The 24,134-nt window shown below is 43.9% G+C and overlaps 1 protein-coding gene across 8 annotated transcripts in view; it reads left to right on the plus strand.

The window, feature by feature from the left end:
• The window catches only part of MAD1L1 (mitotic arrest deficient 1 like 1), a 554,553-nt gene that overhangs the window by 361,002 nt on the left and 169,417 nt on the right, over positions 1–24,134 (plus strand). For 6 of the 8 annotated variants that reach the window (XM_073361988.1, XM_073361987.1, XM_073361989.1 and 3 more), the window contains one exon: positions 21,523–21,730. In XM_073361988.1, coding sequence (XP_073218089.1) covers positions 21,523–21,730 — 208 coding nt within the window. Of the gene's footprint in view, positions 1–17,203; positions 20,733–21,522; positions 21,731–24,134 lie in introns of those variants that run through there. The other 2 variants (XM_073361993.1, XM_073361994.1) reach the window with 2 other exon arrangements.

Consider the following 24,134-nt stretch of genomic DNA (forward strand, 5'->3'; position numbering starts at 1 on the left):
TGCCCCAGTTCTTTTTCTGCTGCTCATAGTCTGGGATGGAACCTGCTGTGTCTCTTTTTTGGGACTTCAGGCTCTGTAAGCCCCTTATGGAGCTTTCCTTGAGTTCCCATTTAGATCTGAGACCCTACCACTCCACTCCTATTTGTTCGGAACTGCTGGGCGTTGCACTGCCAGTGTCCAGTACTAGTGGTTTGGAGTCTTCCTCCAAACGCAAGGATTCTGTGAAGTGGAAACATGGGACAGACAAGGCAAACTTCCCCACAAGAAGAGGGACAAATCCCCACATAAGTCCTCAAAAAAGAAGCCAACTTCACTCCTTACCCCAGTTCTGTGTCCCGAAATGGACTCATGCAGAGCAAAGATACTGATGGTTCTGGGAGCTCACAGTGCCCCAGAACTGCTCATGGACAGATGGTTAACAACACCTGTGCCTCATGTGGACAGTAGGGACTGTATCTCCCCTGCGCCAGTGCATAGACAATCTGTTTCTAAGACAAAACCCAGGACAGCAGGCAGTTGCCTTGGGCAGGCCCTCAGTGTGCTCTCCTGAGAATGTAGCTATCTGTCCATGCCTGGAGTACCCAGTTTTAGTGGTTCAGATGCTGTTGCAGGAGGTACCCATTCCATCAATCCAACATTTGCTGGTGGTAGGACCTAGCCAGAAACTCTTTCCCCACCACCTTCTCCTTCTCTTGATCTCATGGAACTGGATACCATGGTACACCCAGCCCCAATGATGGAACAACAGGTACATTCATCAGACAAACGCCAGCCTGTACAAATGTTTCCTCCAGCTAGCCGATGGAGGATTATCAATCTAGGCAAGGTATCCTATCCACTCTACCTCCCCATCCCCACCAATAGCAACTCTGGCCCAAGAGTCAGTGGTACCCTCTTGGGGGCACCTCCATTCCCCTACAATCCATCACATCAACCTCATTGGAGCCCCTGGGATCCATGCTTCCAGGCATTCCAGTGTGAGGACCCAGAATTCTGCACCCAGCAGTGGCCATCACGGGGTGAAAAAGCACAGTTTCTGTGGGAGTAGTTGATGGATGAGGATCAACTTGCCTCTCCTTCACCTCCAGATGATTTTAACCAGTACCAGGACCCTCTCAGGAGAATTTCAGATACTCTCCAGATTCCTCTGGCACAGGTCCAGGATTCAACCCACAAGCTGATAGACATACTTTAGACAAGTTCATATTAACACCCTCACAGTTCATCGGGGTGGACCTAACTCAGTCACAGCAAGGGCCTAGTTACCTCTGGACTAATTCCTAGAAATGAGGGATCTCAACAGTCAGCTTCATCTCAGCCCTCAGACAACAGTCCAATCCTTCCCGGTCCTGTTATGTTAGGTCACGTGACAATGTACACCTATGTCACCCCATTCACATAATTGCATCTAAGATGTCTTCAGATCTGGTTATAGACAGTCTGTGCCCTGACTGGACTCCTTGGACAAGGAGATGTCTCTTCCACAAGACATCTGACACCGCTAACTAGTGGGAGAACAAAGACACAATATGCGTGAGGGTGCCTTTTGTTCATGCACCACACTTCACTACTAGAACGGGGAGCGCATCTTGATTAGACGGCCCAAGGCTTCTGATCCCCTCAGGAATCCAAGCTGCATATCAACTTATTCGATCTTCAGGCAGGTCTCAAAGTTAGCAAGACGTTCCTGCTCATCATGTCATCCACAGATATTCAGGTCAGGTCAGACAATTTGACCACCGTCTACTTATATGAACAAGGAGGGAGGAATGAGATTCCCCCCACTCTGCAGAGAAACTATCAACCTTTGAAACTGGTGCAGTGGGCATTTCAGCCATACATCTCCCAGGGGTAAGGAATTCACCAGCACACAATCTCAGCAGGCATTTCCACACAGACCACGGGTGGGAACTTCACCCATCAATAGTGCAGCACATCTTCCAGTTATGAGGCATCCTGTGTTGGGACCTCTTTGCATTGTAGCACAACTAAAAGTGCCCTGCTTGCTGTCCCTGGATTGCTCAAAGCCTCAACTCCAGAGGGGATGCCTTCCTAGTACAGTGGTCACAATCACTGATGTATGCCTTCCCTCCCATTGCTCTGCTTCCTCGGGCACTCAGGAAGATTATACTCAACAGAGGAACAGTGATCCTCATAGCCCCCGATGGCCAAGGCAATTATGGTTCACTGGCATACTACAACTAGCCTCTTGTCCATGCACCCACCTGCAGCCATTCTGGGGACTGCTGGCCCAGAACAAGGGCAGGGTGAACCACCTCAATCCAGCATCCTACATCTCACACCAGGGCTTTTGGACAATGAGCATAGAGCAAGCCTGCTCTCCGAGAATTCCAGCCATCCTCCAGGGCAGTAGGAGACCCATTATATGAAATACTACTCTACTAAATGGAAACAATTCTTCTTTTGGCATCAGCAAACTCTTTTACCCAGAAGAGTTGTCAGGTATTCCTTTCATTCTGGGGTATCTTCTCTCCCGAAAGACATCCCCCTTAGCTCACTACATTTGGCAGCTATTATCGCTTTCCACCTCCAAGTGGAAGGCTGTTCCATTTTTCCTCTGCAACATTCCTGAAGAGCATCATAAGGACATTTCCTCCAGTTTCTACACCAGTCCATGCCTAGGACCTAAACCTTGTCCTTTGTGTCCTCATGGGACCACCTTGTGTACTGTTAGCCTCTTGTTCCCTCCTGCACCTGTCCTTCAAAGTCGCCTTTCTGATAGCTATTCCCCTCTGAGATTTGCAGACCAGCCAACTGCGGCTCCGTGCACACTTTCACCAGGCATTATGTTCTAGTCCAAATTTCAGCTGCAGATGTTTCCTTTGGCTCAGAGATCCTCCACTCTGTGGTATAGTATCCTTCCTCTCACCCTCCTCCTCAGTGAGTACTGTTTTGGAGTCACCCACAGTGAGTATCCATAGGGGTGAGTACTTGAAGAAAGGAAGGTTATTTACCTTATAGTAACTGGAGTTCTTTGATATATGTGGTCCTGGTGGGTATTCTCGACCCACCCTCCTTTCCCTCTGCTCAGGTCAACCTGATCTGTGGTAGAGTCAGAGCGGGGGGGGGGGGGGGCTCTTGGTCCGTGCCGCTCTTTATTCCCCTGGATGGAAGCACCAGGAGACACTGGGCACAGGTGTGGACCAACAGACACTGTCATTGAAAATTTTCTGGTTCTGGATGCATGGAGCACATGCATACCCACAGTGAATAGTCAGAGGGACCACACATCGTGAAGAATTTCAGTTACTATAAGGTAAGTAACTTTCCTTTTCCAGAACGTGAATGTTTCTTCTTATTTGTATCTGAACCCCCTCCGATTTTCAACATCCTTTTTAAAGTATGAACATCAAAACTGGACACATTAACGTAGTGGCCTCATCAGTGCCATATACAGAGATAATATCACTTTCTGGCTTCTGCTTGACATTCAGCAAAGGTACATGCAAAGTTCATGTTATCTTTGTTTTGCCACAGCATCCAACCGGGCACTCATGTTATCAATAAGGGCTCCTAAACCCTTTTCAGCGCTTTCCATAATACAGTCATCCATCTTCTAACTGTGGGCATATGTTCTTTGTTTCTAGATGTTTGGATGTATTTTAACTCATGTTGTTTGATGGTCCCCAGCCTGCCAACCTGTGCCAAATGCTATGTAACAGAGATTTGTCCTTGTTGCTATTTACTATCATGCCAATCTTTGTATCTGCATAATTTACCAGTAATTATTTTATATTTGCTTCCAGATCATTGATAAAAATGTTGAAGTGTTAACCTGAAAACTGATCCCTATAGGACCACTCTGACACTTCCAAGCTAGTTGGTTATTTCCCATTAACAATGATCTTTTGATATATATCAATTCACCAGTTTTTAATCCATCTAATATGTGATATATTGATGTTTGTAGTGTGCCAATTTTAAAACAGAATGTCTTGTGGTATTAGGCCAAATGCTTTACAGAATTCTAAGTATATTTTGTCAACACCATTACCTTTATCATCGAAATTTGAAATCTTGTCAAAGAACAATATCGAGATTATTTGCCAAGACCTATTTTCCATGAAACCATGTTGAGAAGCATTAATTATATTCCAGATCCTTTAATTCTTTGTTGATATTCACATATCAGTTCAGATTTGTGATCTGGAAAATGGACAGGCACCTTATGACTTGGTTCTGTATAAAGCTGGCTAGCTCATTTTTCATTCTTCACAGTGTTGAACTTGCTAGATATAGAAGTTTCTCATTCTAACTGTAGTAAATGTGAAATGTGCTGATCAATATTGCAAATGGGTGATTAGCGATTACCAAACACTGTGTGAATTTGTCTGACTCAACATGTCTAAAGTTAGAGGAGGTGGAAGAAAAGAAGCAATGGAATGGATTGAAGTAGTGAAAAGAGATAATTCTTCTAAAGCAACATGTAAAGATTGTCAAGAGTTGTTAAACAGGAAGATAGTAAGGATTCATGCTCCTTTCAGAATGGTTAAAACAGTGTTTTCTCTGAATTCTCCAAGATCACGTCTGCTACTTTTTTGGATCACTTTTTCTGATGAAATGAAACTTTGTCTGTTGAAGTGGAAGAGCAGAACATAGATGAGTTTGTGCAAAGTTAGACTTTTTATGCCGTTGTTATGGTCATGCTGTCATGAGTGGCTTGTGACCATGAGTGCCAAACTCAGGACAGAGTGTCAAGAAAGAGGGCAGAGATCTGAAATTGGTTGTATGCACTATAATTAGATTTCACCAACTGGGTAGCAAATGTGAACTCCTAAAGCACAAAAACAGTCATACCATGGAGTCATAGACAGTCCCCTTGGGCATTCCAGTCTATTTTGGCACCCAGGCAAGCTGGACTTAGTGATAGCTGGTTGCTATACTACACCGAACATCACAATATATTCAAGTTGCTCCCAGTCCCACAAGACCAGTCACTTCCTCCAGGTCAGTTTGTACCTTAGATTTCTCACCAAAGACAATGCTTGTAGCCAGTGCTGTAATAAACTAACTAAAGATGGACTAAAGCTTGCCATTGGTGCAGACAACAGAAATAAAATGGAAAATATGAGAGAACTTAAATGCAGCAGCCTGAATTTCTGAGTTATGGGTAAAAAGAAAAGGAGGACTTGTGGCACCTTAGAGACTAACCAATTTATTTGCACATAAGCTTTCGTGAGCTACAGCTTTTTTCCACTGAATGCATCCGATGAAGTGAGCTGTAGCTCACGAAAGCTTCTGCGGAAATAAATTTGTTAGTCTCTAAGATGCCACAAGTACTCCTTTTCTTTTTGCGAATACAGACTAACACGGCTGCTATTCTGAAACCTGAGTTATGGGTGTACATCTTATTTAAATCTTGTTGGGAGAGAAGTAGTATTTGACACAGTCCAAAAGTATGTTGTGGAAGTTGAGAAACTTTTGCACAACAGCCATCTGCCTCCTGGTTGGTTAGCTAAAAATAATTAATGCCTTTTTCCCCCTCATATGCATCACAAGTCGCTATGTAGATTGTTCGGCCATCTAACTGCCGCATCATCAAGGGTAGAAAGGTGTTGTAGTCCACCCTCCAATCTTCTAATTGTGCACTCCTCAACCTCATATTTGACCATCTGCATTGCTGCTCTGAAGTCACACTGTGAAGATTGGGTTAAGTCAAATTTGCATATAGTGGCAGCCTCTTTGGTCATTTTAGTCAGTGAGCCATTAAGCCTAGTCCAGGATTTGCATCCCAAGTGCAAACAGGGTGGATGTAGGTTAGAGCTTCTGAAATTTCATCAGCAGGCCCACCTCTCTATCCCAGAGGTGCTGCCACTCTGCGAGGACATAGCTGTCAGCCTTGATATACCATTGTTCATCTGAGATTGGCACTGGGCCAGCAGCACTGGACAGGAGTGCATGAAGGGATGCTGCCGAAGGACATTGCAAAGTCAGTTGTGGCATGTCAGCAGGTCCTGCAGATTTTAAGTGTTTTCTTCTGGAGGCAGGCAGATCTTTTAATAGGAAGTGTGTGTTGCTTATTTACACCTATTGGAACCATTGTCTTGTGTGAGCAGGTTGTTTTCATCCATCAAAGCCCTTCATGCAGTTTTACTGGTAATGGCATCTTGTCAAAGTTTTGAGGGAGCTATATGAGCCAACACATGTAAATTAACTGTTAATTTGTGGCTATGGCATCCACTAATGATATGGCTGGCCATATTCCACTCTATATCAACAAGATGTATGTGCTGACTTCTGCCCTAAACTGCCACATGATATTTTGCTGGAGCAAATACCAGAACCAAGCTGAGGTTTGTAAAACATTTGCCTCTGTGAGAAGTGATCTTTTTCTTGAAGTATTCTAGATAGGACCAGTAAGTTAGACTGCAGTCTAGTTTGACTCCTAAGTAAGTGGCAGCTGGCTGTAAAAGGGAATGGACTATCCTCACCATGACTATAAAGGGTTGATTGGCCAGGCGATTGTTCAGATGGATGTTGTGGCCACGGTCTTAGACTCACTTACCTTTGTCAGTGGAGACTTACATTATGTGACTAGAGCATTCATGTCCTGGCAGAGTGATCCTTGGATATCATGTAGATCCTTACCCACTTTAGTGAGATAGATGTTATTTGCACATACGTACTTATCAGCCTTAGTTATTGGTAGGTCATAAGTATATATGTTCAAAAGGATTGGAGCTGGAATGGATCTTTGTTGAAATTGATTACAGAGACACCTAAGCTGGCTGATTTGTCTCCAGCTTTCAAGATGAAGCTCCGATTCAATATCATTTCTGTAATGAATCACACCATGGGCTTACAATAAATAGTCTGCAACTTAGCATTAGCCCTACATGCGAGACAGTATCATATGCAACTGACAAATCTGCCAGAACAGTGCCATTCTGGTGTAAGGATGCCCCAGTTTCCTACTAGGGCACCAGGAAGATTGTCTGTGTATTTGTATCCCCTTACCATAAAAGGTGAACTTTAGACTGAAGAGGAAACTTGATGAAATCATAGCCTGCATTTTATACAGCAAGGAATTCTTCAGAGAGGCTCTGTATTAACAACAAAACTGAAACTACCCAAAGACAAAATGGAAAAAATGATTCAGAGAAACTATGGAGCCTTTCCTTTCATTTGCCAGTGTGACTGATCCAAAATATAAAAGTCATGGATTGATCCCAGAAAAAAATAGAGGTTTAAAATCATGGCTGCTGAATATAATCCTCAATTAAGTTTTGTTTCTAGCATTTAAAATAATAGACTATCCAGATTTCTACTACAAATCTATGTTTGTGAAGATAATTGTTTCACTGTTCACTGCATTCAACACAGTGGACAATTGTGGAAGTAAAATCATGGAGGACAGGACAGTTGGGAATGAGAATTTTGTCATTTTAAAAAAAAATTACAGTCTTGTCCACACAACTTTGCATCTATCAAGCATGATTTTGAGCATATTCAGGTTCATTTGGTCTAAACTTTGTAATATGCTAGGTGCTGAGCAATCAGATATGTTGTTAAAGATGTATTAAGATCGAAGAACAGGTCCTGGAAAAGTAGTAATTTTAGTTAGTTAGTAAACTGGGGACTCTGTTGTATTGTTGAGTTTTAATTAAACTTTTCATTTTGGATAATGTGTGCCTTTTTATGTTCAAGGAATAAATATGCATACACAGTGAATCATGTAATGTGTGTGTTGCATTTCTTTTCATAAGGCCTATGTGTGTGTTTTCAGTGTCGTCCCCTCCCCACCCCCTGGGTCTAGGTGAATACAGTCATGTCAGCCTAGGTTAGTACAGTACAGTTACTCATTGGAAAGGTGGATAGGTAGCTAAGGCTTTGTGGAAGGGTGGACTAGGTCCGGAGGCCTCGTGGCCCTGTGTCATCCTGCCCCAGAATAGAGCAGAGAGAAGTCCTCCAGGCAGCCTAGAGTGCTTGCAGAGGAGTGGCCAATCAGAGGGACTGGTGGAGCAGCCAATCTGAGGCCAGAAGGGCCCTATATAAGACAAGCAGCAGAGCAGAGAAGTTCAGTTGCTGTGTGGAGCTCGAGGAGTGAAGACCTGGTGACTGGAAGAGCAGCAGTACCACAGACAGCTCACTGTGGCGAGCTCACTGCAAGCAGGACTGAATCCAAGGAAGGCTGCTGAAGACTGGGTGCCTGGCTGGTGGGAAGAGCAGCAGGACCAGCGGAAGATCACAGCGGGCAGGCTGAAGCCCAGGGGGACTGAGTATAGAACCTGGCCAGGCCAGCGAGGGTACCAAGATGGGCCCTGCTGGTCTGGTTGAAGACTGAGCCCAGGGAGACCTGCTGAAACATGACCAGCTGCGGGTACTGAGATGGGCACCGGCTGTGTGGTTGAAGAAGGCAGTGCCTCCCTTAGAGCTACAGCCCCCTACCAGGTCTGTGATAAGAACTTGGACTGTATACCCCGGAATGGGGGACAGTGTGTGCTGCTCAGCCAGAGGGTTGAGTTGCCAAAGATCCACTGAGAGAACCATTGGCCAGGGGGCACTCACCATAGGCGGATGCCACCCCATTGTAAGACCAAAAAACCAAAAGAAAGCTCACACCCACCCAACCAAAGAGGTTGCCCGCAAGAGGTGGATGCCACCCCAAAAAAAGACTGATCGCAGGGGTATCGGCCCTGAGAAAGGAGGCGCTTGCGAGAGGCAAGGGGCTAACCCCATTGCAGGCCTGTCTACATGGAAGATTATTTTCAGGATAAGCTAAGATGTGAATGTAACCTGATATAATGATATTGATACAACCCCTCATGTGGACACTCTTATTTTGGTACAGGAGTGGGGTTCTTTGATTTAGTTTGTCACTTGGGTAGCGAGGTTTAAGCTAAACCAAACTCTTGCAGCAGAATAAGTATAACCTTGGTTTATATTGATATAATTATGTTGGTTTAGCTGGTAAAACTTCCCCATGTTGGCAAGGTCCATGTCGTCATCCTTGTTCTGACTGCATAATATAACCCAACACACTTTTCTCTCACTCTCTCTTCCCTTCCGTTCTCACTTTTCACATCCTAGTACATTACAATTGAAATTCCCTTTGTAGCCACTCAGGATTTTTCTAATGTGCTGAGGTTTTCCAGGGTCTCATCAAGATGATAGGTAAAGCACCAGTAAGTTACCAGCTCTACTTTCTCAGGCTGTACATAGCTAGTAAGGAGGAGTATTGATTTAGTTTTGATGCCATGTATTTTATAAATATGCATGAGGATTTGGGGTTATTTAACTGTGCTTTTTAATTCTCCTTGCATTGCTGACTCTTTCAGTCAAGGATTTCTTTGTATGCACAGCAAGCTGCTGTGTGGCAGCCCTGTTCTCACTGGTTGGGACCTTTCCAGTGTTTGTTAATCCCAACTCTGCAGAAACTTTAGTGTTCAAAGAATAAAAGGATGAAGTATCTCTTTTCTGTGTGAGGAACAGAGCCTGTCACTCTCAGGAGACTGGAACAAGAAGGCATGGGACCAAGGGACACCTCCCTCCTTCCCTCCAGGGGGAAGGAAGAACAAAGGAGGCACTTGATTCCCTTCCTCCAGGAAGAGGAGAGAGGTTCATTTAGCTGAAGGTTCTTAAAGAGTGTTTAAATAAAGGACGTAACGTACAGAAATGGAGAAAAGGACGGAGATTCTTCGGGGAGGGCCGGAAAAATGCAGCAGCGTCCATTTCCATTGAGAAGGTGGAAGTGGTAGAAGCCTCTGGTCTATATTTGGAATGGAGATTCACAGCTCCCTCGCTCTGGGAAGAAAAGAGCAGACCAAAGAGGTATCTGTATCTTCAACACAGTTAAGTGAAACTCTAGTGAGCAATGCTAGTAAACACTATAGATAGCTACATGGATAATTACTAAGAAGCCATGGTTAAATTGTGTATATGTCATAGAATCATAGAATATCAGGGTTGGAAGGGACCCCAGAAGGTCATCTAGTCCAACCCTCTGCTCGAAGCAGGACCAATTCCCAGTTAAATCATCCCAGCCAGGGCTTTGTCAAGCCTGACCTTAAAAACCTCTAAGGAAGGAGATTCTATCACCTCCCTAGGAAACACATTCCAGTGTTTCACCACCCTCTTAGTGGAAACGTTTTTCCTAATATCCAATCTAAACCTCCCCCACTGTAACTTGAGACCATTACTCCTCGTTCTGTCATCTGCTACCATTGAGAACAGTCTAGAGCCATCCTCTTTGGAACCCCCTTTCAGGTAGTTGAAAGCAGCTATCAAATCCCCCCTCATTCTTCTCTTCTGCAGGCTAAACAATCCCAGCTCCCTCAGCCTCTCCTCATAAGTCATGTGTTCCAGACCCCTAATCATTTTTGTTGCCCTTCGCTGGACTCTCTCCAATTTATCCACATCCTTCTTGTAGTGTGGGGCCCAAAACTGGACACAGTACTCCAGATGAGGCCTCACCAGATGTCTTGTTTGTGTGTTCGTACACTCTTACAATACCAAGGTGTTTGGAGCCCCCATCCTTGCTATCCCCTCCTCCAGACTTTCCCAGACAAAGCAGTTCATTATGAGGGGAGTTTATCTCCTCATTCGAAGTGTGTGAGTGGTGGGGGGATGGTGGCTGTGGAAGATCATATCTTCCCACTTGGAAAGGCAAGACTACTGGTGCTTCACTGACCACAGAAAGTGGCTGCAGTAAAAAATAAAAAGAGGAATTGGGGATTCCTCTTCATCTTTCTCTCCCCATCCCCACTTAAGTGATCATTTCTTTTTCTCTCCCCGACTCCCTTTGTTCAGCCAGAGCAGAGGAGCAGTGGGAAGTAATAATCCTCTGGCGGTGCATCATTTTGCACCTGTCTGGTTGGTGAGAGTGGCTTCATTATTAAAGATTAGCTCCATGGAACCTGTTTATATGGAGTGAATGTTTTCTGTAAAGCTCAATAGGAAATTATTCCATTGCAGACAATGGTTGTCAGAAGTGGGTCCTTCAGAGTCTGTTCCATTGTCTGCAGTAGTGTTGAAAATAGATTAGTCTTTTCTACACTAGAAGTTAAACCCTTTCCAACACTAGTTCAGAGAACCTATTGCTGAAAACCACTGTCAGCAGAGGGTTAGTTTCCTAGTATAAATATGACTTAAAGGGAATGAAAGACCATTGGAAGGTACTGAAACAATTCAGGACTTCCACTTCACTGCCACGCTGTAAGTGTAGACAAACCCTGAGTTCAGAGCTCCAAGCATTGGTTGACAACCTAGTGAGCCTAAGCAGTATGTGATTTTCTTTTCTTTCTTTTACCCAACCATCTCCACTCTGAATCCTCTTGCCAGATTTGTTTGAACATGTGATTGTTAGACTGCATTTCACATTCAAATCCCTTCCTCTCTGGGGTTTGTACAAAGTACATTGCATTCCCTAGAGCATATCCAGTTTGGTGCTGGGTACAAAAGAAATACCTGTATTGAAAATGGCATCTGAAGGGCTTCAGCACCTCTGGTAAAATTTAATTTATCATGAACATTACAGCAGTGCTCGAAATGTGCTACCTGTTTTCCAGCCACATAGGAAGATCTATTCTGGGGTTAAAGAGATGATCGTCACAGTGTTATGTGGGGAAGGGGTTGGTTGTGATGCATCTAGCTCAAACTGCCTCTTTGCCTAGTTGCTAATTTGCTGTAGGCACCGCAGTAGGAGAGCGTTTAGGGAGGAATTTCAATGAGGAGACTGTAGTGTGGCCTTGTCGATCAGCTCAAGAAGGTGAAGGTGCAGAGGGCAGAAATGGTTGTGGATGAACAGGGGGTCAAGGGTGGCGTCTGTGAAGGGAAGACGTGGTTGGATAAGTAAGCAGGGAGGAGATATGTAGGTCCATGAATATGAGGACAAGAATCTTAAGCCTGATGTGCTGGAGAAGAGCACTATGAAGGGACTTGGAGGAGGTGTGAGACACCCAAGTCAGATCAAAAAGGTACAAAGAACATCCTAGCAGCTGTGGTTTATAAGGACTGGAGGGGGTGTGGGTGCTGAGAGGCCAGTGAGGAGGAGGATGCAGTAATCAAGGTAGGAGGGAAGAGTGGTCCAGAGTTTATATTGTCTGGATAGAAATAAAAGGCTGGATCTCAGTGTTGTGGAAGGGGAAGCAACATGATTTTAACACAGTCTGGACAAGGGGAGAGGAAGGATTGAAAGACAGTCTAGTCAGATTCTGCTGCCAGTTTCCAGTCTTGTGACCCCTATAGAGGACATTCACCTCAGGGTGATAGGAAGAGGAATTTGGAGCAGAGGGAGGACCATGTATGAAATATGGCTTGAACAAGCATATCCTTTCATGACATTCCAGCAGCCTTCTTTTCTCAGCTCTTTCTACTCCAAGTGTGTGCGCTTCTGGCAGAGCTGCAGGGAGCAGGTGGTGTGTGTTCGTGATTGGTTAGTTTCCTTTGTCTCATCTTTGCAATCCATCTCTGTGAATACAGTTCCTATTCTGAGGGCTTTAAAGATCTCTTAGTGTGGTTATCTTCTGTGATAGAGTGAACTGGGGTTTGATCAGTGTTTTGTGCTTATGTAAGTTGAGTCTGGAGGGAATTCTTGGATATGGTTTAGTTTGGGTTTTGCTCTAATCGCTTTTAACAAGCTTGAGCAGTGAAACAAGCAAGAAACTGAAATTGCTTTAAAATCTGGTGTTTTCTGGGATGGGATACCACTTTATTTTGTGGCTGCCATCTGCTAATATAAAGTGGGTGAACAGGCTTCTTTATCCCCTTGCAGCAGAGAACTAAACGGAGACACTGCCAGAGTAACCACAAGTGAAGACCAAATACTCAGGCAAAAGGTCAGAGAAAAGCCATTTAGAGGGAAAATGCTCACCCACACAGCCAGGCTGACTTGACTCAATGCAAGAATGTGGGATAATGTACAAAAATGGAAATGAAGCCTCCAGATGTAAGCATGAGAGTGCTGAGAAGAAGAAAAGACCATATGTAGGGCAGGGTGTTCAGGAAGCCTTTCATTCCTCCCCTCTTGAAAGACCATTTGTCTTGCCTTTTAGCTCTCCATTTAGAGAATTTTCCCAACCATCCCCCCCTGCAAGTGGGTGCAGAGGTCATCTGGGATTTTCTGCCAAGTGGGTATTAAACCATCTTTCCTATAAAGTTGATACAATTTACTAAGCAACATTAGATTCTCCTGATTCCTGCTTAAGTTCCTTTGACACTGTCCATAGATTGCATACACATCTAATTCCAGAAGCCATATGGATTTCTCTGTTAAAAAATCAGTGTATGAACAGGCTCTTCAGTTGAGAAGAAATGTGTGGTGTTGTTTGTATTCTGGTAGCACACACAGTTTGCTAGGAACTGTCCACACAATGGAATAGACAGTCCCTTCCTGAAAAGCTTACGATCTTTCTCAGTTGGGAATATTGCCATATGCTCCATTGCAAGGTAGAAAAGATTAAACTCTGCTGTCCATTTGTTGCACCAGAATCTATTGTGCTCCCCAGAAAGTCTAATTTTTTAAAATTTTACTGGCATCAAAGATATAAAAAATATATTCACTACATTGTGCCACTTGTGATAAGTGCATATCAGACTCATCTGTGGGTGTTGACCTGTTTTCTCTTCAAGGCAATGGAACATAGTTGCAGTGCATGGCAGTGCAAAATCAGTTGTTAAAAATCCTTGATGGCTGTTGCAGATGTTGCTTCCCCTTCTGCATTTTAGTTTCATTAATGAATAACAGACCGACTAATTTTCAGTAGTTGAGACGACTTCCTTTGCTTGCAGACCTCTCTTCTCAGGAACTCTGAATATCTGCAGCATACTTGTAAGATTAAATGCATGTGCCGGGCATTCAGGGTTTGATATAAAAATGAGTCACATTCTTGTAAGCACTTCATTCACGCCCATACACCCCTCTCAATAATTCGCAAGTAGATATCATCTTGAGAAAAGCTTTTATGGCTTTAGGAGAAGGGCCTACCTGAGTCAGGAGTATCTAGCTTCCAAACACACACACTGAAATGCCAGAACCATCTTCAAGTATAAACACATTCAGAATGGCGTCACTGGGAGTTCTCTCTCATCCACACTCTTTCTATAGAAGGGATGTCTTTTTTTTTTTATATAGATTTTGAGGATTCTTGCCCTCAATCATCATTTCATCAATGGACTTGTAAAGCTAAGGTTTTTCTATTATGGCAGTTATGTAAAGTCTTACTGGTCGTTGCTCTGGGATTTTAATACACTCTATACAAAAGGCTGTGTTTATTAAGATTTTAGTTCTTTAAGAATGGCATAATCACTATAAGCACAATAGTTTTCTCTGGGCCCAGTTTTCAGTTGGGGCAAGAAAGTGATGAAGGGGCACTGGAATTATTGCTACTCTAAGATTTTAGATTACAGTACCTAAGCTTTAGACTACAAACCAGCCCTATTCCAATTTCTGGTTTAATGTTTCTCCTAATCCTTTTATCAGGAAGACTGTTGCAAGTCCAAACGTCACTGAGTAGCTCACCCATGCTGCAACTGTGTGTCCCTATAACATTTCAGAAGATAGAACCTGTCACTGGTGTTTCCATGACTGTTACTTAAGATGTCTGTGTGGGAGCAGGACGGAGATGATATGGTGATTGTAGCTGCTCAGCGTTCAGTGGGAAGATTTCTGTGGGAGTCCACCCTTGCCCTCAACTAAATTCCCAGGCAGGCCTGTTCGGAAAGCTAAAGGCAGCACATCAAAACAACATGTTATGAGTTGTGGAACATATGAACTTAAGAGGCATCAAGTCATCTCCATGGAGAGGTCTGAGCATCATTGAGGCTACCAGAGCTGAGCCGTTCGTAGAAATGGGTAAAAGATATAGATCCATTTTTGCACAGATATGGTTTTGCTTCCTCAAGCAACAAATCAACCAGTTAGCATCTTACTTTCCAAGAATGAATAATTCACTGTACTGCTCAAGTGTCTGCCACACCTGGTAGCAATCAATCAAGTCATTGCACTTCTTTCTGAATTACCAGTTCAACATTATTCCATGAAGGAAGATCCAGTGAAGGTCATTACTGTGTCTAATTCTTGAAGTTACTTTCTCATTCCTACGCTTCTCAAATTTCAAGGGCACTGAAGGGAACTGAGACAGAAGAAATATGGCTGGCTGGGGATCCTAGCACTAAGTGCACTGTACCCTTCACCAAGTTTATTGCACTTATTAGCAAAATGTTCAGTACACGTACCCAGTTTGAGTCACAAAATAATGTGCTATTGAGAAGAACAGACCTTCCACCTACACAACTGCCAGATGGACTGAGGAATCCTTACTATGTTTTTCTGAAATGAATAGGCAGCATTTAAAACAGCAGGTTTAAAACAAATAAAAGGAAGTATTCCTTCACACAACGCAGAGTGAATCTGTGGAACTCCTTACCAGAGGATGTTGTGAAGGCCAAGACCATAATAGCGTTCAGAAAAGAACTAGACAAATTCATGGAGGATAGGTCCATCAATGGCTATTAGCTGAGATGGGCAGGGATGGCGTCCCTAGCCTCTGTTTGCCAGAAACTGGGAATGAGCGATGGGATGGATCACTTTATGATTCCCTGTTCTGTTCACCCCCTCTGGGGCACCTGGCACTGGCCACTGTCGGAAGATACTGGGCTAGATGGACCTTTGGTCTAACCCAGTAGGGCCATTTTATGTTCTTCCAACAAGAGGATTGTCTGCAGGTCTCACGTAGGATCTCTCCCCAAAACATGTCTCACATTTCCCTATAAGAAATGCTCCAAGCCTGGGAAGAGCCAGTTGCTTCTGCACATTAATCCCAGCAATCCGAACGCCGAACAAGCTTTTCACCATTCTCTGGAGACCACAGAACACGTTTTACATCAAACTGAAACATGTAATAAAAAGATACCTCTTACTCTGCATTGGTTCAGTACAGACGCAACAGCCACAGCAGATGGCTCCCGTCTCTTGTTCAAAGAATCCTGTGTATTGTACATCTTCTATGCCTCTTCTTGAGAGTCCGCTGTTTCGTCTGTCTCCGGGGCTTAAGATCAGGTGGGGCTTAAGATCAGGTGGGGCTTGCCATTACGTGCAACCCCCCCAACATTTTGTGTCCCCTACTTCAAATTCAAAAGAATGAAAAACAGGGGCAGCAATATTTGATAGTTTATTGCAGGGGGAAGAAATCAGTAAATCACATTCTGTCAAGCTGCTGGGATTCCAGTATGTTGCTTGCCTTTTTCCAGGCCCTTGCTTCTGACCAGCATGGGGCTCCAGGCTCCATTTTCCCTTCAAGTGGTGCTGGGATTTTTGATGCTCCCTTGCAGTCTGGTATCTGTAGCCACTTGCTACCATATCTGTGCCTAAAGCCAATCCAGATCACTACTGGCCTTCTGAAGTTTCAAGGAAAACGTCACGTGAAAGGAGTCATGATACCATTTTTGAGGTCTAATATTAATGTATACACACCTGAACCCCTGTTATCTGAAGTTGTGATGTCCCCTACTATGCGAAATTTGCATTGGAAGGTTCCCCCATTTGTCTGAAACTCTGGTAGTGTAAATAAATTAAACATTTCCCAAATGAGCTTCTACTGGGTGCTTAGCATTATTATATTTTATATGAGAGGCAGTGTGGTCCAGTGGCCAGGAACAGGACTAGGATTTGGAAGACCTGGGTCCGTTTCCAGCTCTGTCACCACCCTGTTGTTTGATTTTGGGCAAGATAACTCGTAAGAAGGATGTGGATAAATTGGAGAGAGTCCAGCGAAGGGCAACAAAAATGATTAGGGGTCTAGAACACATGACTTATGAGGAGAGGCTGAGGGAGCTGGGATTGTTTAGCCTGCAGAAGAGAAGAATGAGGGGGGATTTGATAGCTGCTTTCAACTACCTGAAAGGGGGTTCCAAAGAGGATGGCTCTAGACTGTTCTCAATGGTAGCAGATGACAGAACGAGGAGTAATGGTCTCAAGTTGCAGTGGGGAAGGTTTAGATTGGATATTAGGAAAAACTTTTTCACTAGGAGGGTGGTGAAACACTGGAATGCGTTACCTAGGGAGGTGATAGAATCTCCTTCCTTAGAGGTTTTTAAGGTCAGGCTTGACAAAGCCCTGGCTGAGATGATTTAACTGGGAATTGGTCCTGCTTCGAGCAGGGGGTTGGACTAGATGACCTTCTGGGGTCCCTTCCAACCCTGATATTCTATGATTCATCTGTCTGTACCTCTTTCCCCTCCCACCCGTAGTCGTCTCGTCTATTTAGATTGTAAACTCTTTGGGGAAGGGGCAGTGTCATGCTGTGTGTCTGTACAGTTCCTAGCACAATGGGACCCCATCTCACTTGGTGCCTCTAGATGCTACCACTATATAAAACATTTTAGCCCTAGGGGAAAATAGTGATCTGCACTGTATAGAATAAAGAGGAAGCCAGTGTCCCTGTCCTGATGCTGGAAGGAACAGAGCGAATATGATAGTGATCTTTCCCAGAAATTTAAAAGGAGATTGATTCTATAATGGCGATAAGATACTGTCTTCATACCACAGCAGGTTTTTAAATGTGTGCTTGTCTGTAAATGAAGTGTAACGTCAGACTAATGAATTCACCAACTATGTCAGGAGAGCTAGTGAGCCCCTAGGACTGAGATTGTGTTTCAGTGCTGATTTAAGAATATGTTCTAGCAAGGGCATGTGTTATAAAAGGGAGGGAATATACAAGGCTGGTAGAGAGATAAGAACTGTAGTTTTGTGGCAATGCCTTTGAAAAACTAGACTGTATTACAGGAAGAAATTGGAGTGAACAAACTAGTGCCTAGCAGGTCAAAGTGGTCTCAACAGGGAAGGTGTCGGTAATCTCCAGTATTGTCTGATTTTTTCAGTTTAGTATCCAGCACATAATTGTGTGAAAGGAGCTAGGTTAAGGTGCTCAGATACTGCAGTGGTGAATGCAGCATAAAATCCTAGTTGAAGAGAGTGGGAGCCACACCTTGTATCTTGTAAACATTTTCATGGAATGAAAGCGTCCTCTCACCAGGCAACCGAAGTGCGGTTAACTGTGATTTTGAACCTCTTCCCCTCCCTGGAAAGCAAAGTGAGGGCGAAGACTGGGGAGAAAACTCCCTGACTCAAGACCTGCCGGTTAGCCTGCCTGTGTAATAGGGGAGGGGAAGGAGAGTCCTGTGTTCAAATGATCCTGGGTACGTCGCCGCCTCAGGGAACAGTCCACACTCATAGATGCTAGTGTGTGGTATGTTTGGCAGGGACAACTTGCCTGATAAGCTTGGAGCGTGCGGTGTCTGTGATTCCAGCTGCTGGAGGGTCCTGGCCACATGGTGTAGAGTTTGTAAGGCTATTTTCTTCTTCAAGGGTGAGGGAAGGCAGGGAATAGCTTAATCCTCACCAGTGTGTGCGCCTCCCCAACTTCGATCTGTTTGAAAACTTCTGCTCCTCAGTCTGTTCCTCCCCCCAATTCTGAATGATCTTTACTCTTTTTGTCTCCATGATTGCAGGCTTCCCAGCCAATTCTCAGCACTGGCGACCTCTCATCCTCTTTAGGAGGCAGCTGCAAGGGGTGGTGCTGGGAGATGAGTGCATGTTAGTTACAGATGAGACAGCCAGCAGGGGGCCACTGCGGAGCTATAGGGCACTACCGCGCTCAGAGTATAGCAGCATTCCAGCTAGCTGCCTGTATGCCCACACACATGCATACCGCTCTCACGCCCAAACCCAAGCAGGCTCGCCTTCCCTCACAAACACCCCTGCTGTCACGCACACCCACTTACACAGATACTCTCCCCCTCCTTCCCTGCCAGGACAAAACCTAGCAGCCAACGTCCAATAGGGAAGTTGCAGCTAATTCCTAGAGGGAAAGCAGAGCCAGGGAGCAGAGTGGCTTGAGCTGCTGGTCCTTTTCCTGTGGCGAAGGAGCTTCAGAGAGTGAGGAGCATACCTGCCAAGAGCTCCAGGACACCAGGGCTGCCTGAGATGGATGTTCAGAACTCAGCACTTTATATACCCTTCTACTTTGTCTGCAGAGTCCCTGTCACCAACATGTTTTCCATGGGAATATTACTGAAACAAGGAAGCTGAGTAGCAGTAAGGCCACTAGAGGGCACTAAAACAACTGTGAGATATTTAACCCTTAAGGTTCTGTCTCCCTCACTGACATTCTGCTCTAAAAAGAAAGAGGGGAAAATTTGTCTTTTATTTGCTGTTTTTTTCCTTACTGACTGATTGTGGGATCAAGGATGTAGTGTGAATTCTAGAGGGTAGGGAGTGTCAGGAAAATGTCAGGCAAGAGGCTGTAGGTTATTCAGATGGCTGTAGAGTTAGTTAATAAGATGAAATTGGTGGATCACACACACAACCTTTAGGATCTTCAGTTAATACAGACGAATGTAATTGAAATGATAGAAAAATCAATGTACTTAAGCATAAGAATAAGTACAGTAAAGTGGTTCCTTGCATTGGTCATACTTACAGTCTTACACTGGGCATACTTAAACCTTATGGGAACCATCAGAAACAAAAATGAAAGAAAAAAATAAGTAGCGATTCCCCCAAGAGGATGGAGTGGGGCCAGACTTCCTATGCGATTGTCCCGTGGCATCATCCCAGTGTCCCAGCTCAGGATGGGTTTGACAACCTCTTATACACCTTTCCCTATTCCACCCACATACATCCAGGGCCATATTGAATCAAGTCAAGTCTCATCCCTTTATTCATATTTGGTATTCTGGGAGACGAATTTTAGGGTTCTGGTTGTCCATAATTACATTTCCAACAATTTACCCAACCATTTGCATCCGTCCGTTTTGCAATAATTTAGGTACATCAATACAGTTAGCTCTTACTACAAAAATCCCCTAAGATGCTACCTCTTTGTGTTTTATTTATTTATTATCAAATGCATTACTAAACTATCACAAGAAACATTGCTAAATTTTATAACCTTAGGTCAAGCACATATAATTCCATAACCTTCCGTCAAGCACAATAATACTCATGCTATCTTATACCAACTGCCAACTTCCACTAGGCCTCACTCCAGTTTAATGCTTAAGACCTATAGCCAAGCCTATTGTTAATGCATATATTTTAGTTCATGTACTTGTTTGTTACAGTTTGATAACTTCTATATTATTTTACCCAAAACTATAGACCCTCCGATATCAGGTCAGGGTCAGTGGTCAACAAAGTTAGTAGGTTGAACAGTCTTTCTGGTTAACAGAGCCATATAAGAAGAGTGTTTACTTTTCATAAATGCAGACATTGGCCACTTCAGTTCCTATTATTTTACCGAACGAGCCTGCAACACAACAACGTCAATTGAAATCTGGAACAGACTCTATAGCAAGCATCACGGTATCTGTAGGGAATGTTTCTAGCGGAGAGAAAAAGTGCCTGAGAGTCAGGACCCCTGGGTTCTCTGCCTGGCTTAACCAGTGAGCTGTTGTATGATAGTGATCAAGTCCTTTAGCCTCCCTATCCCTCAGTTTGTCTGTCTGTACAATGTTTAAACATTTAGCACATTTTTAGTGCTAAAGAAAAAATGAAGTTGGAATAATACCTACCGCACACTTGGGCTGAGATTATTTATTGTTTGTAAAATCACTTTTGAAACTCAGATATAATGGAAATGTAAAATATTATCATGTTAAACACCTTTTTATGCAGGCCACATTTCTGGACTTCAGCTGAGCAGGATGCAATGAGAGCCAGGGTGAGCGGAGGTTTTGCTCATTTTAGGGTTATAAAGCTTTCTGCAGTCCAGGTGAAGATCATGTCTTTGAAACCACAAGTATAATATCAGTGTTGCCCTCTCACTTTGAAGGCATATTAATCCATTATTTTAGGATTTGACTCGCAGGTTAAACTGCTCTAAATCTAATTCACCTTCAAGAAAAGTGTAAAATGACATGTCTCTACTTGCTTGGGACAGACTGATGCAACTCACTAAGGACTCCAGCACTGGAGTCCTGTGGACATCACAGACTTGTACTAATAAATTAGGCTGGCACTATGTGTCCTGCTGTAGTTTAAGGCTTCATTATAAACTCCTGCTATCAGGGGATTTAACATGCAACCATAAAACTTCATTTCTGGAGTTAAACTTAATAATGAAGGTGTCATCCAGGAGCAAGTTCTGCTCAGTTGAAACAGTGGTTCTCAAATTTTTGTACAGGTTACCCCTTTCACACAGCACGCCTCTGAATGTGACTCCCTGTTATAAATTAAAACACTTTTTAAAAAAATATTTAACACTATTATAAATGCTGGAGGTGAAATGGGGTTTGGAGTGGAGGCTGAGAGCTCGCGACCCTCCATGTAATAACCTTGCGACCCCCTGAGGGGTCACAACCCCCAGTTTGAGAATCCCTTAGTTAAGAGGTTGGGAGAAAGCAGCCTCTTCTTTGGCTGGTTTTCATTGCTGGAATTGTGACATTAATGCTCTGTAAGTGTACCATGTTCCATGTGTATATCTGCTGTGTTTTGCCTCCTTGTGCAGTTTGTAGGGACTCGGACCAGTTACACAGTTTGCTTACCGTGTTTGGATTTTGCAGGGTGACTATGACCACAGTAAAACCAAAGTGCTTCACTTCAGCATGAATCCAGCAAGCCTGGCCAAGCAGCAGCGAAAGGAGGAACAGCACCAGCTCCAGGAAGAGTGTGAGAGGCTGAGAGAGCTGGTCAGGGTCCTGGAAGGAGGAGGCTCCATCCCTGGGAATCTGGAGATGGTTGGAAGTTTGCAGTCATCCCAAGAAATTGCAGGTACTTTGCTGGCCTCTAGCCATGTGTCTATCTTATAGCTCTTATATACAGTAAATGAAGTAACCTTGGCTGGGCAGTATTGATAGAGGGCAGAAAGGAAATATATCCCTCCTTTCATGGCTGGACTTAGCTCTGGAGGTCTCGTGGATAGCAGAAAATAACTCAGCTGTGGAGAAATAAGTGGCTGAAATCTTTTCTGACCTGGTTTAAAATAAACAAATATTGTTTATCAGTATATATGTGCCCCATTAATCACAGTGAAATTGACTACTGCATGAAAATAAAGTACATCTACACTTCACAGAATCTGAGACTCTCCTGAGGTACAGAGTCTTTCTTCTATTCAAATACAGGACTGAGACCTTACAATACAGTAGCTGTGAGGTTCAGCACCCTCCCGTACACAGTCAAAAACACTGTAAATCAAGGTAACAATATTAGCAAAGTCTGACTTGTCACCTAAAGCACTGAGAAGTGACCAGGCAGAGTTGATTCACACTGGAGAACCCAAGAGATCTAACTGTTGAATCTCTGACCCACATGTACTTGCCCTCAAAACTCCCTTGCTATAGCTGAAGAGAAAAATAAACCAATCTACACAATGGAAGGAAGGGCTGTGGGGAGCTAATGTGTTGTGATGTTGGCAGTGCACGTAAGGCTAGTGCCTGCAGGGAATGTTGCTCTTTAAGGTGTGTGGCCCAGAAGACGGTGCTTTTCTCTGAGGCTGCATATGTAGGAAATTTGTGACCCATGAGCCTTCTCAGCCTTGGTGTAAAGAAATCCCCTGCGGAAGTGACTCTCATTGTTATGGCACGGAAGTATTCTGAACGTAGCCTGCTAGTTTTTCCATTAGCTCAAATGATAGTATTTCATTATTGGGTTTATCCCAACATCTCGGTGGATTATGGCACTAAATAAATACAAATAATTACACAGAAAATCTAGGTGGCATGTCTGAGTGAGGTATGGCATTAACTGCTTCTCTGTGGGGAGAGAGGGTTAAGAGGTCACTGAGGTTACAGGTACAGACTCAGTCCATCCACACTGTTTATCTATTTGTGGTAGCACCAACTAGGTCATGGTGCTTTCTGAACATTTAAGGAAGACTGTTCCCACTCCAAGGAGTTTCCAGTGAAAGGGTCCCAGAGAGAGGGAATTCTCAGGGATGGTGTTCGCAGTGCAATTCAAATCTGAATTTTACTGTGGCTGTTTAGTGCCGGTCTCCCATTATGCTTCTGCACAGTCCAGTGTGTCTAATGCTGCAGATATATATGTGGGTGTCACTGCCCCCCAAACCCAGAGGGTGCTGTTACCATCAGTGGCAGAGAGGATGAAGAGGTGAGGTCATATATTTGGCTCTGCCACTGCTGAGTGAATCTCTGGGGTATAATATAGAGTAATTAGACCATTTCCTCTGAGGGGAGGGAGGTGTATTTCTCATGTATGCCCCCTGTTCATTTTTATTCCGCATCCTGTCCCTCAGTTTGCTTGTAGCTGTTCGTCAGGCGTCTCTGTGCCAGAATGCTACCAAGTTTGTCTCTAGCTCACAGGGGATACATTTTTAAGTTGTTTTCTATTCTTTCTTTGATTCTGACAGTAAAACAAACAGCTCTCTGGGTTTCAGTTTATTTTCAGCTTGTCATGTCTAGTGTGTTTGTGTCCCTTCTCTTCCGAGCCCCCTGCTATGTCATTCTGACTTTTGTTTGCTGACTTGTATAGAAGAGAGACCATCAGTCTAGCTGGGGTCGGGTATGCTTTTGGCTGCAGTCTAGCGGTTGTTTATCACAGTCACAGGAGGGACCTTTGGAGCCTCCAGGTGCATCTCGGTGCATATGGAAGTATTCATGTAAACAAAATAGAAAAAATAGCTAAGAGGAATGCACCGAGGAGGACCCCTGGATGGAGGGTGTGATCAGAGGAAACAGATGTGTTATTGGTTTGTATAAAGGAGAAAAAGAAGAGCCCCCTTTTCTCATGTTTCATGACCACGTGTGAATCATTCTCATGTAGACACACTGCTGACAACAATGCAGTAATTAGTTTAACACCTTTATTTTGCTGCAGAACCATGCTGGTTTTCAATGGCATAGTCTTGTAGCCATTGAAAAGAATGGCAATATTGGGATGTGCCAGGTATGTTGGACTATTCAGGTGGAGCGCTATTTGAAGGCATGCATGATACTGTTAGATCACTTAGCACTGAAAGGGTTAGTTACGCCTGTTACTCACAGTCCTAGGGATGCTTAGAAAACATAGATGAATATGTCACCAAAAAACCAAGCCCAGGTTTTCCCAAGGTGGGGAATGAGAGATTCCCCTCTTTTTCTTTTCATGGGGATGAAATCATAAGAACATTGCCTACAAGAAATGGTGGTGAAGCAGTCCTGCCATGTGCCTTCCAGTG

Source organism: Lepidochelys kempii, chromosome 10 (genome assembly GCF_965140265.1).
Source record: "Lepidochelys kempii isolate rLepKem1 chromosome 10, rLepKem1.hap2, whole genome shotgun sequence".
In the NCBI taxonomy this organism is placed as follows: Eukaryota; Metazoa; Chordata; order Testudines; family Cheloniidae; genus Lepidochelys; species Lepidochelys kempii.